At 41.0% G+C, this 14,226-nt stretch overlaps 1 protein-coding gene across 3 annotated transcripts in view; it reads left to right on the top strand.

Moving 5' to 3' along the window:
• The first annotated feature begins 9,279 nt into the window (after nt 1-9,279).
• Nucleotides 9,280-14,226, top strand: part of BRMS1L (BRMS1 like transcriptional repressor) — a 32,619-nt gene continuing 27,672 nt past the window's right edge. The window contains exons 1-3 of one of the 3 annotated variants that reach the window (XM_032871258.1): nt 9,492-9,595; nt 12,151-12,243; nt 12,985-13,075. In XM_032871258.1, coding sequence (XP_032727149.1) covers nt 12,987-13,075 — 89 coding nt within the window. In that variant the 5' untranslated portion in view covers nt 9,492-9,595; nt 12,151-12,243; nt 12,985-12,986. Of the gene's footprint in view, nt 9,596-12,150; nt 12,244-12,984; nt 13,076-14,226 lie in introns of all 3 variants that reach the window. The other 2 variants (XM_032871256.1, XM_032871257.1) reach the window with 2 other exon arrangements.

Below are 14,226 nucleotides of genomic sequence, written 5' to 3'. Positions count from 1 at the left end.
TACAGAGATGTCCCATGTGTTCCTTGCCCCCACACATGCACAGCCTCCCCCAACATCAACATCTCCCACCAGAGTGGGACATTTGTTGTAACTGGTGAACCTACATTGACATATTATTGTCATACATATGTATGACATACATTATGTTATACATATTATTGTATTGACATATTATTGTCACCCAAAGACTATAGTTTACCCTAGGGTTCACTTTTAGTGATATACTTTTTATGGGTTTGGACAAATACATAGTGACATGCACCGACTGTTATAGTTTCATACACAATGTTTTCAGTGCCCTACAAATCCTCGTGCTCCACCTATTCATCCCTCCCCCTAACCACTGGCAACTACTGATTTTTTACTCAGTAGGCTTATTTTTTTTTAATAATTGTTAATTTAGAGGAAAATTGAGCCAATGTTATGAAGAGCTCCCATATGTCCAGCTCTCACATAGTTTCTCCTACTATTAATAGCTTATGTTAGTATGGTATATTTATTATAATTAATAAACCAAAACTCATGTATTATTATCAACTAAATTCCATAGATTATTCAGATTTTCTTAAATTTTTATCAATTTTTCCATTCCACGATCTTATTCAGGATACCTTGTTACATTCAGCTATCCTTTCTCCTTAAGCCCTTCTTGGCTGTGATAGTTTCTCACATTTTTTTAAAAGATTTTATTTATTTATTTGACAGACAGAGATCACAAGTAGACAGAGAGGCAGGCAGAGAGAGAGAGGGAAGCAGGCTCCCTGATGAGCAGAGAGCCCGATGCGGGACTCGATCCCAGGACCCTGAGATCATGACCTGAGCCGAAGGCAGCGGCTTAACCCACTGAGCCACCCAGGTGCCCAGTTTCTCACATTTTTAAAAAAGATTTTATTTATTTGACTGAGGGAGAGAGACATCGAGAGAGGGAATACAAGCAAGGGAAGTGGGAGCGGGAGAAGCAGGCTTCCCGCTGAGCAGGGAGCCTGATACAGGGCTCAATCCCAGGACCCTGGGATCATGACCTGAGCTGAAGGCAGATGCTTAACACCTGAGCCACCCAGGTGCCCCAGTTTCTCACATTTTTGTTGGTTTTTATGACCTCAAGAGTTCTGAGAAGTGGTCAGGTTTATTGAAAGATGCCTCTCTACTGAAATTTGTCTGAATTTTTTCTCATGATTAGACCAAGGTTATAGGTTTTACGGAGAATGATCACAGAGCCTAAGTGTCATTTTCATCATATTAATGGTACATACTATTGGTGTGATATATCACTGTTAATGTTGACCTTAACCACCTCGCTGAAGTACAGTTTATCAGGTTTCTCCATTGTAGAAAAAAAAAAAGGTTTTGGTTTGCCTTTTCCATAACACACTCTTCAGAGGGAAATCATGTGCAATCCTGATTTCCTGGTTGATTGCATTTTATTATATAAGCTTGTACATTTACTTCTATTACGTTAGACATTGTATATGTTTTAGCTTCTCATTACTTGTGAGTGTAAAGGCCAAAATGCCAACTGCGTTGCAATGGTAAAAGAGAAGCATTACTTACCAAGTGAATCCTAATAAAACACAAATGGCAAGGATCTGAAGCTAGCAGTGAGAAAATTAAGAACCCAAAGAAGTGATCAGGAGATACACCAGCAGTTCTCAGAGCTTTTGGTGTCAGGATCAGGATTATTGAGGACCACCAAAGAGCTTTTGCTAAGCTATTGCATTATTAAAAATTAAAGCCAAGGAAGGGGCCCCTGGGGGGCTCTGTCAGTTGTATCTGACTCTTGATTTCAACTCTGGTCATGGTCTCAGGGTCTGGAGATCAAGACCCAAATCAGGGTCCCTGCTCAGCTGGGAGTTTGCTTGTTGCTCTCCTCCTGTTTCTTGCTCCTCCCTTCCCCTGCTCATGCTTGCTCTCTCTCTTTCCCTCTCTCTCTCTCTCTCAAAAAAAAAAAAAAAAATGGATACTTACTTACGATGCCATATATTCTTTTGATTGAAGTGTATGAGAAAATTTCGAAACAAAACAGAGGATCATAGAGGAAGGGAGGGAAAAATAAAAGAAGACGGAATCAGAGAGGGAGATAAACTATTAGAGACTCTTAATCATAGACAACAAACAAGGTTGCTGGAGGGGCCTGCATCTCCCTCTCCCTCTGTCTGCCGCGTCCCCTGCTTGTACTCTCACTCTCTCAAATAAATAAAATCTTGAAAAAAAATAAATAAAACGTTTACCTTGATTTGAGTAGTAGCTGTTAGTCATAGCCTCTGGTGTTCTGCCTTTGTTTTTCCAGCTGCCAGCATCTGGCCAGTGTCAATCAGTAGGGACAAAGTTTGCGGATTGTACATTGATGTCTAGCTCCACCAAGTGGTAACAATTGGAATTAAGTTTGCCTCCCTTTGGAGGCCGGATCTGTTCGTTAAAAACGAGTAAGCACAAGGAACATAAGAGTGAGTCAGAGTCTTAAAAAAAAAAAAAAAAAAGGACTTCTAGCTGCATCTATACATCTACTTTATTTTAGAAAAAAGATGAAATTGAAAATTAGACAAATGGAAGATTTAATATCGTCCTCCTCTCTTCAGGGTATACTCCCTGGTTACCCATGCCCCGCTGTGGAGAACAGTGACCTCGAGAAATCCTTACACATAAGGCCCAAAAGACAAATACAGCAAGAGTCATTGAGGCAACTGTTTTTATTTTTTTTTTTTTTAAGATTTTATTTATTTGAGGGGCGCGCTGCCTTTGGCTCAGGTCCTGACCTCCGGATCCTGGGTTGGAGCCCCGCATCTGCCTCCCTGTTCAGCGGGGAGTCTGCTTCCCCCCACCTCCCCCTCTGCCTGCCCCCCTGCCTGCTTGTGACCTCTCTCTCTGTCAAATAAATAAAATCTTTTTTTAAAAGATTTTATTTATTTGAGAGACAGAGTGAGCAAGCGAGCAAGAGCACAAGCGGGAGGTGGGGCAAAGGGGGCAGCAGGGAGCCTGATGCGGGGCTCCCTCACAGGACCCTAGGTTCATGACCTGAGCCCAAGGCAGACACTTCACGAACTGAGACGCCCAGGAGGCCTGTGGCAACTGTTTTTACTAGCAAAATAATTTTGAAGCAATTTAAATGTCCATTAACAGGTAAATGATAAATTTTTAAATATTCCTTCAATGGAATATGTGTAGGCAATGGAATACCTTACAGCAGGTTAAGATAACTGGATTAGAGCTTGCTATATCCCAGTGAATAAATCTCACAATATTGATGAGGAAAAAGGAGGTAGTAGGACGATGTGTAGTGTATTACTTTAAAATATGAGCACTTTAAAACACATTAAATAATCCTGGGCACCTGGGTGGCTTAGTGTGTTAATCCTCTGTCTTCGGCTCAGGTCATGATCTCAGGGTCCTGGGATTGAGCCCAGCATCGGCTCTCTGCTCAGCAGGGAGCCTGCCTTCTCCTCTCTCTCTCTCTGCCTGCCTCTCTGCCTACTTGTGATCTCGCTCTGCCAAATAAATAAATAAAATCTTTTAAAAAAACACGTTAAATAATCCTATATATTATTTACAGATACATACACATGCAAAAATAGTATGCACTCATGGGTGGCTGTCTAAATTAACAAAGTTAGGATAATGGTCATTTTGGAAAGAGAGAGGAGATTTGGGATTGAGGAGTGGCCTGGAGCAAATGTGCTAAAATGTAGGATTAGAGAAAGCTTACAGATGGGTACCGTGTTGTACATGTAATATGCTGAACAACTTACTATGTGTTTAAAATTACAATGTAATGCTAAAATAGTCAATACAAATATTATATTTATTTATTTTTAATAAAGATTTTATTTATTTATTTGACAGAGAGAGAGCCAGAGAGGGAACACAAGCAGGGGAAGTGGGAGAAGGAGAAACAGGCTTCCCGCTGAGCAGAAAGCCTGAGCTGGGGCTCGATCCCAGGACCCTGGGATCACGACCTAAGCTGAAGGCAGATGCTTAAGGACCGAGCCACCCAGGCACCCCTCAATAAAAAGATTTTAAAGATTTTTATTTATGAGAGAGAGAGAGAGAGAGAGAGAGATTGCAAACTGGGAGAAGAGAGAGGGACAAGTGCAGTGTGTAAGGAGCACAGAATCTGACACGGGGCTCAGTCTCCTGACCCTGAAGATCAGGACATGAGCCGAAATCAAGAGGTGGATACTTAACCGACTGAGCCACCCAGGCACCCCACAGTGAAAAGATTTTTAAAAGTTACCCCAAAGAAGATATAGGATGAAAACTAGAAGGATAAAGCCAAAATTATTTTATGTCTATTCTATACCAGAGGAAACCCAATAGGAAATGAAGTGGTATAAAATTATGCACTTGATCTTCGACAAAGCAGGAAAGAATGTCCGATGGAAAAAAGACAGCCTCTTCAATAAATGGTGTTGGGAAAATTGGACAGCCACATGCAGAAAAATGAAATTGGACCATTTCCTTATACCACACACGAAAATAGACTCAAAATGGATGAAGGACCTCCATGTGAGAAAGGAATCCATCAAAATCCTTGAAGAGAACACAGGCAGCAACCTCTTCGACCTCAGCCGCAGCAACATCTTCCTAGGAACATCGCCAAAGGCAAGGGAAGTAAGGGCAAAAATGAACTATTGGGATTTCATCAAGATCAAAAGCTCTTGCACAGCAAAGGAAACAGTTAACAAAACCAAAAGACAACTGACAGAATGGGAGAAGATATTTGAAAACGACATATCAGATAAAGGGCTAGTGTCCAAAATCTATAAAGAACTTAGCAAACTCAACACCCAAAGAACAAATAATCCAATCAAGAAATGGGCAGAAGACATGAACAGACATTTCTGCAAAGAAGACATCCAGATGGCCAACAGACACATGAAAAAGTGCTCCATATCACTTGGCATCAGGGAAATACAAATCAAAACCACAATGAGATACCACCTCACACCAATCACAATGGCTAAAATTAACAAGTCAGGAAATGACAGATGCTGGCGAGGATGCGGAGAAAGGGGAACCCCTCCTACACTGTTGGTGGGAATGCAAGCTGGTGCAACCACTCTGGAAAACAGCATGGAGGTTCCTCAAAATGTTGAAAATAGAACTACCCTATGACCCAGCAATTGCACTACTGGGTATTTACCCTAAGATACAAACGTAGTGATCCGAAGGGGCACGTGCACCCAAATTTTTATAGCAGCAATGTCTACAATAGCCAAACTATGGAAAGAACCTAGATGTCCATCAACAGATGAATGGATAAAGAAGATGTGGTATATATACACAATGGAATACTATGCAGCCATCAAAAGAAATGAAATCTTGCCATTTGCGACGACGTGGATGGAACTAGAGGGTATCATGCTTAGCGAAATGAGTCAATCGGAGAGAGACAACTATCATATGATCTCCCTGATATGAGGAAGTGGAGATGCAACATGGGGAGTTAAGGGGGTAGGAGAAGAATAAATGAAACAAGATGGGATTGGGAGGGAGACAAACCATAAGTGACTCTTAATCTCACAAAACAAACTGAGGGTTGCTGGGGGGAGGGGAGAGAGAGAAGGGGGGTGGGGTTATGGACAATGGGGAGGGTATGTGCTATGGTGAGTGCTGTGAAGTGTGTAAACCTGGTGATTCGCAGACCTGTACCCTGGGGATAAGAATATATTATATGTTTATAAAAAGTAAAAAAATAATAAATAAATTTTTTAAAAAAGGAAAAAAAAAGAAAAAAAATAAAATTACCCACTTGAATACTAAAATGACCAAAAATTATGATAGGCATTCCATTGGAGAGAATGAGCTAAGAGCTAAAATCTTCAAAAAACAAGGGAGGGTGACCTTGAGTGAATGCAGATGATTGTTACAAGTTAGAGATACTATTTGGTATCCTGGTGACAAGCTGGGGTTTTTCAGGGAGGAGAGAAGAAGGATCATTTGGAAGGAACAAGGAGGACAAAGAGCATACCTACTCCATGACAAGGCTCAGTGGGAACAGGGGTGCAAAGGAGGCAGGGTCCTAAGGGAACCCCCTGCTTTCTTTAGAACAAGAAAGTTAAGGGTCTATTCAGAGGAGAGGATGAAGATATAGTAGTTTTTGCTGATGACAATAAGTGAATAAGTATGAAAGGATTAATGAAAAGTAAGACTTAGGATGGATCTGATGATTACATAAAGGCCTATGTAAAATGCAAATTGCTACCTAAATGTAAAATATCATTGTTACCTCTTTAACTGCCTTGATTGTGGAAAGCTCATTCTGCCTTCCTAGTTTGCTTTACATTAATTTTTATTTTCTAAATGGACAATATTCTTGTCCAGCCTTATTAATTTTTGTTTCTTATGGTTCCTCTTATATTCCCTACACCTCTTTTCTAAAATTTGTTTGGGGTGTGGGGAGAGAAATTCTCCTTTTAAGCAAAACACCATCATATAACTCTAATTGCATAATGTCCTATTATTCTGGCTGTCTTAAACACAAATGTAACAATGGCCGAACTTTAGAGCAGGAGGAGAACTTAAAGATAACATGATGCAAACTTTTCATTTTACAACTGACCAGACATTATATGGATTGCCAAATTTAATTGGTTGGTGACTAGTAGAACCAGGGCTAGAATCCATGTTTCCTCTCCAACTTTGGTTTCTTTCTTTGAACAGCAGAAACAGAAAGTACCTGCTAGAGGGGCACTCTGCTGGTGGTTAAGCACAGGTTCTGATGGCCGACTCTCCAAAGTCAAACCCTAAGTCTGTTACTTATTAGCTGTGTGACCTTGGCCATGTAATCTAACTGCTCTGTGCCTCGGTTCCCTCCTCTACAAAACAGAAGGCATCTCCTTCATAAAGTTGTTATAATGATTATACGAATTAATGCATGGAAAGAGTGACCACAAATCTAAGCTATTGTTTCTATTTAACACACATTCTCTTAGCTGCTGATGTAACAGATATGAACAGAAGCCAGGGATTTTTTTTTAATTTTATTTTTTAAAGTAATATCTACACCTTGGGGTTGAATTCACAACCCCAAGATCAAGTGTTGCCTGCTCTACCTCCTCACCAGTTAGGTGCCCCAGCAGAGGTCAGGGATTTTACCCACAGATGTTTTCGTTTGGTCTGGGGTTTAAGAAACCAAACCAAACCAAACCAAACCACCACCACCAACAACAAAAACAAACACACCTGAGAACATGTTTACAAATCTGGATAGATCACATAGAGATCTAAATACCTAGTCTCTCTCAAAAACTGGAAGTTCCAGCAACTAAGCCAGAATTCTAATGTAGTAACAATTGGCTGGAGCTAAGATGGCTGCCCTCTTTAGTCCATACCACTCACATAACGTATATATGTGTACCAACACTCTTCTAGTTTCCATCATAACTTTACCCGCCTTTACCGTGTGTCTTTGAAATAGCATCCCAGACTAAGACAGTCTCTGCTCTCAAGGAACTCACAATCCAATAGGTGAGATGCACCTGCTAAAAAATTCACAATATAATATGATAGAAAACAAATACAAAATTGCAGGATACAAAGTACAGCAGCAGTCTGAAGGGTTGGTGATGCATGTTGTCAAGAAAGTGGATTTGAAAAAGAAAAGGAGTGGAAGAGGATGCAGAGAGAACAGGATATGCAAAGACATTGGAATGGGAAATAGTTTGTGTGTTTAGCAACTGAAGAGTTCAGTTTTGGAAAATATAGTAAGAAGAGAAGTAGGCTGACATTAGATAATAAAAGCCCCTTAATTTGGATTTTACCCTGTAGAAATGGGTAGAACTTGAAATGGTTTCTGTCATTAAATTCTAAACTGAGGGGCGCCTGGGTGGCTCAGTGGATTAAGCCTCTGCCTTCAGCTCAGGTCATGATCTCAGGGTCCTGGGATTGAGCCTCTCATCGGGCTTTCTGCTCAGCAGGGAGCCTGCTTCCCCCTCTCTCTCTGCCTGCCTCTCTGCCTACTTGTGATCTCTCTGTGTGTCAAATAAATAAATAAAAATCTTAAAAAAAATTCTAAATCGAACTTTAATGTAATTATGCCAGGATACCCTTACCATTCTCCTTCAAATGTCTTAGACCTGGTTGGAGAAATAAATGGTGTACAATCCAGCACATTCTATAAAATATTTCAATAGCAAATTGCCACTGCAAGAAGAATCTCTGTCTTCTAAAAAGAGTGGTTAAAACACAGTTTTTAGATTTGTCTGCAAATTAAGTTTCCTTATTTGCAAAGTGGGGATAATAATAGTACCTACCTCAGGACTATTAAACTGAGAACTAAACTCACTATGACTAATGTAAAGAGCTTACCAGGGGACCTAATACAGAGTAAAAGTAGTCAATGATTTATTATAATTATGATATTTATTGAGTCTTCCCTGTCTATTTTACCTATCATTGAGAAAATATAACATTTAGTTGAGTCATATATGTATTTTTCATTGAAAACTGAAGTTAAGGGGACCTGGGTGGCCCTGTTGTTGGTTCTGTGTCTCCCTTTGGTTCCGGTCATAATCCCAGGGTCCTGGGATCTGTCCCCTACTGGGCTCCCTGCTCAGCAAGGAGTCTGCTTCTCCTTCTGCCCCTGACCCCTGCTCGTGCTCTCTCTCTTGCAAAAATAAATAAATAAAATCTTAGAAAAGGAAACTGAAGTTAAATCAAGCCTGGTGGTTTCCATCTGCATGCTGTATGTAGTAAAAAATGAATGCAAAACAACACCAAATGAAAATGTCAAGATAAAACTTGACATTGGTTTGCAACTTGGTTGCAAATGTTTCAAGAACGATTTAAAGATTTTTGTGCAACATGCTGCATATTATCGACCGTAGTTACTAAAATAATAAGTTATAAGCGGTAATAAATGTCCTTAGGTAAAAGAGAACTTCTCCAGTTCCTCCAGGCTCAACGAGGAGGAACGCCCTCAGGCAAAAGACCTTTTCACATCTGACAGTAACATCTTGGATAGCCAGGGAGCTCGGGCAATCACTTGGCGGGAAAAGAATAAATACAGACCAAATTCACACAATCTGTTTCTGTTTAGTTTATAAACTGCGATCGAGTCTGTCAAGTGTTGTGCCTTGTGGGACTTGAAGTCCACAAGCAAGAAGTGACCGGGGTTGTTGCCTCTTGGAAGGCGGCAGCCCCTGCAGGTCTGAGTAGTAAGGACTACGACTACCGAAACGCATTGCAAGGCCGCGCCGTAATTACGGGCAACCAACCATCCCCGAGCAGGGCAAGCCCCACCCCCCCGGCTCGAAGGACTGCCTCCACCAATGGCAGAGCTCCCAGCGCCGAGCCTGCGGGTTAGGTTGTGAGGCTCCGGCCGGGGGCGGGGAGGAGCTGAGGGGGTTCAGAACGCGCTCGGCCGCTGGGTGGGTCGGGGCGTTTGGCGCGCCCTTCATTGAAGCGGCGGTGGCTGGGCTGGGCGCCGGGAGTGGGAAGAGACGGCGCGGCTGGAAAATGCCAGTCCATTCCCGAGGGGATAAGAAGGAGACAAACCATCACGATGAGATGGAGGTGGACTACGCTGAAAACGAGGGGAGCAGCTCGGAGGACGAGGACACGGAAAGCTCGTCGGTCTCCGAGGATGGAGATAGCTCAGGTGTGCAACTCTCTGGGGCCAGGACCCTGAGCCCTCGCGCTGGGCTCAAGACAGGCCGCTCTCCGCACGCCGGGCAGCTGCGTCCTGCTGGGAGTGCGGGGCGGGGAGAGAGGGAAGGGGCGGAGACTGGCTCCCGGCCCTCGGCAGCACCCGGACTCGTCGTGGGGCGCTGCCTGGCTCCAGGCGGGTCCCTGCTGGCGGGGCGGGACCGGGCGCGGGCCTGGGCTTGCCCAGCTCCGGGACGCTGTGCTGTCCTGTTCGCCGTCGGATCCGCCCCGGGACCTCCGGGCAGTGCCGGGGGCTGTGGACCAAAGCTGGGAATACCCCGCAGCTTTTTTGGAGACCTTGGAAATGCCTTTTGGCCCCCGACCACCGACTTCTTTTCTTATTTTTATCTTTCCAGCCCTTCTCAAAATGGGCGGGTTGTCAGGGCCGAGGTTGGTTAGATTTGAGCTTGCTCTTGGCTGGTTTAGAATTTGTTAATCTCAGTTTCCGAGTCAGCCTGTCAGTCAGCACTTGACATCAGTGCTCCTGCGGGGGCTGACTTGGAGCTGTCCCATTTACGGCATCTGCCTGAACTTTGCAAGACTGAGAAGAGCCCAAGACCAGGAGTGATTTTGGGTCTTCATATGCTTTTAAATTGGTTGATTTGGGGCAGCTCTGAAATTTTCCAAATCTTTTCTTCCCTGCAATCTTTAATAATTTTGGGCTTTTTCAGGTTTTTGGGGTCAGAAGGCAGACTAACATCGTGGGTCAATTTTGCAAACATTTAGGATGGTTATTAAAAAAAGAAATGGAATATGTGGTTGCCTGGGTTCTTTTTCTTTTTTCCATGTGATGAGGATGAAACTTAAACTTCTTTGTCTTGGCCTGATTTTGGTCATGTAAAGCGAGGATTTGATGACAATCTGTTAATGCCCTGACACCCTCTTTTTCAGGTTTCTCTTTCAAAGCAAATCTCCATGGAAGTATGTAATTTCAATCAATAAGTTAGTCATTCCCCAAATAGGCATTTATGAATGATTTCCTTGAGCTGCACTGGGCACCACTCAGTGTTGAGGTATAAAAAAATAGTTATGATCTGGTTTCAATTAAACAGCTGTCATAAATCAGTACTTGATACTCAAACTACTAAATGACTACTTAACTGTAAACAATGCTATAGTATTTCAGAGGCAGAGGAAATCTTTCAGAATAGGGTGGTCAGCAACGGCTAGTTGAAAAAAGTGGGATTATTTTAATTAACTTGAAGAATGGCTAGAATTTGGATTGGGGTCGTTTGTTGGATTGGGAGGAATATAAGAAAAAGTGCCAGAGCTAGAGTTTAAGGCTTATTCAAAAGAGTGAGAAACCAGTTTTGGTGGGAGAAGGATTTGAGCTGGAAAAGAAAAAGAAGATATAGATGTGAAAGATTTCGAAGAAAAGCACAGAAGAGGATTGATATATGCAAGTTTAGGAATGAAGGTAAAAGAGGAAAACCTCAGATACAAGGAGAATGGTAATAGCATGCATAGAAATAGAAAAGTGAAAGATTTGAGATGAAGACAAAAGTTAGAGTATTTTAGACATGTTGCTTTTGAGGTGATGGTGGTATATTTAAGTCAATGTCAACTGACAGATGGAAATGTGGCATTGGAACCTGCCTGGGATAGGAAGCATAATTTGGAGGTTACCTACCTAGCCATCAAAGTAGGTGAGATTTCAAAAGTAAGCAACGAGAACATAACATCTAGGGTGTATGTGAATACATTTTCTAGATCTGTAAAACACTTGATCTTCAAGTGTTCTTTTTTTTTTTTTTTGATGGGATCTAGGATCTCACAAAATGACACTTATTTGTTAAAATTCTCCCTAATTTTTATGCTTTTGTGATCATTGATTTTTAAAAAAATATTTTATTTATTTATCTGACAGACAGAGATCACAAGTAGGCAGAAAGGCAGGTAGAAAGAGAGAGGGTGAAGCAGGCTCCCAGCTGAGCAGAGAGCCTGATGCGATGGGAGTCTTTATCCCAGGACCCTGAGATCATTACCTGAGTGGAAGGCAGAGGCTTAACCCACTGAGCTACCCAAGTGCCCTGATTTTTCATTGATTTTTATTCCATCCCAGAAAATAATGGACAACTTAATTTTGAAGAATGTAATAATAATTTGAACTACAAAAGTCAAATTTTTTTTGAAGTCAAGTTTTTTAAATGCAAAAACGTTATTTAAATAAATTATGCGGTTTGCTTCTTGTGAAAGCATTTCTTTTCTGTCATTTCTTTTATGTTAAACTTCCATAGTTTTATTCTTCCCAAACCTTGGTACTAAGCAGGTCCTGAAGCTATAAAACAAAACAAAACAAAACAAAACACTCTACAATCCAGAGATACTGGGAAGTGAGTCATCTTGAGGGACCAAGTTTTAAATAGCCAAGAGTAAGCTATTAAGAGCCAGAAATAATTTTAATCTGTTTTAGAAAGTTAAAAAAAAAATGAACCCTATAGTTTCTTGCTGTATGATAACTGCACACAATTTAACTCTTTTTCATAGTTTGACGTTTATTTGATGCAGATCAAGAGGCAGATCATCTTGTGCTTCACTTATTTTGAAGTGTTGAATATATGTGATGTAAAAATAGAAGATATGGAAAATAGGAGAGAGCTGGTAATTAACAGTTGCTTTCTTTCAAAAGTTTGTTTTTCTCTTCATATTCCTTTTTCTCATTTACTGACAGTAATTTGGGGAGAGGGAACAATGAGAATATGAGTAGGAGACCAAGATATCTTGTGGTAAACACAATGAGATTCGTTTTCTTTTTATGTGACCGGCAAGTCAGTCACATAAGCAGTTCTGAAAGAAGAATTCCAAAAGTGTTTTTGAGCAGTATCTTTTCATGGACATAACCATTTTGGTGCTTAAGTTCTGTTGAGTTGATGGATTAATTTTTTTTTAAAGATTTTATTTATTTATTTGACAGAGAGAGATCACAAGTAGGCAGAGAGGCAGGCAGAGAGAGAGAGAAGAAGAAGCAGGCTCCCCGCCGAGCAGAGAGCCCGATGCGGGACTCGATCCCAGGACCCTGAGATCATGATCTGAGCTGAAGGCAGAGGCTTAACCCACTGAGCCACCCAGGTGCCCCCAAAAGTGGATTAATTACTTCATATAGTATAGCTTGATGTCAGCCCTTTAAGCTTTAATTCTCTTTTATATTTTAGGTTAAAGTCTGTAGTGCAAATTATTTGGTTAAATACTTATTTTCTCTTAAGGCTGAATATAGGCCTTGCATATCTAATTTCATATTATAGTTTGGTATGTGGTTTTTTTTTTTTTACTATTTTCATTAATATTCAGATAATTTGGAACATAAAATTAATTTTTTCTTTGCCATTTGCCTTTTATTAACAGAAATGGATGATGAAGACTGCGAAAGAAGAAGAATGGAATGTTTAGATGAAATGTCTAATCTAGAAAAACAGTTTACCGATCTCAAGGATCAGTAAGTAGTGATATCAGAAGGTCATTGTCACTGAATCTCAATCATGTCACTTGTATATTAGCACAAGAGAAATTCTATTCACTCTGAAGTATTTTCCTTTTTGTATTTTATGGGACTGACCGATCTGAAAGAGGCTTCAACTGTGGTTTGCCTCCTGAAGACTTCATTAACTCAACTGAGGATTTTGAGGCAGGTTTTTTTGGGGGGGGGGCTATAATAACATTTCTATATGGATGTTGGTATTAAAATGTTTTCCCTGGCTTGTTGCACTCTTGGTTCTAATCTGCTTCATCCATTTCTTTGTTAGGTAATTGGATAAAGACAGCATTTTTAGAATTTTGTTTTTTAGAATTTTAGAATAAGAAAATAATTCCCAAGAATGGTATAGTGCTGGGGCACCTGGGTGGCTCAGTGGGTTAAGCCTCTGCCTTCAGCTCAGGTCATGGTCTCAGGGTACTGGGATCAAGCCCCGCATTGGGCTCTCCGCTCAGCAGGGAGCCTGCTTTCCCTCTCTCTCTCTCTCTGCCTGCCTCTCTGCCTACTTGCGATCTCTATCAAATAAATAAATAAAATCTTTAAAAAAAAAAAAAGAATGGTATAGTGCTTTTTGTTTATATCAACATTGGATAGTACATACATGTTTTTACATTATTTAGTTTGCTCCTTGCAGCAACTCTGTAAGGTTGGAAGATAGCCTTATCTCCATTTTACCTGTGAGAAAATTAATGCTCAGAGGAGTGAAGTGATTTGCCCACAGTTCATCAGAAAATGATAAACTAAGCCAGGCCTTCTGCCTCCTAGTACTATGGCGTTCCTTCCACTAAGGCACGTTACTTTGGAGGAAATATAGTGGAGTAGAAAAAGCATAGCCTCTGAATCCAGGCTTTCTTCACAGATTAAAAAGGTAGAATAGTAGCTTTTTTATTGTTAACTGTAAGGATTTTATAAGCAGTATGTGAAATTCTTAGTCTTGGCTGGTGCACAGTGGGTGCTTATTAGATACTCTTTTCTACCCCTTCTTCATAATACCTGAACTCTTACGAGCAGTTGCTTACACAAGAATGGGCCCCAGTGATTTGAGAAAACAGAATAGATGCAGATGCAGATTAAAAAAAAAATCTTAAGGGTGAGCTTTTACTTTAAAACTTGCT

Source organism: Lontra canadensis, unplaced genomic scaffold (assembly GCF_010015895.1).
Source record: "Lontra canadensis isolate GAN:19392208 unplaced genomic scaffold, GSC_riverotter_1.0 scaffold42, whole genome shotgun sequence".
NCBI classification, from domain to species: domain Eukaryota; kingdom Metazoa; phylum Chordata; class Mammalia; order Carnivora; family Mustelidae; genus Lontra; species Lontra canadensis.
The sequence above is the reverse complement of the archived record's forward strand: the minus strand, read 5'-3'. Positions and strand labels throughout refer to the sequence as shown.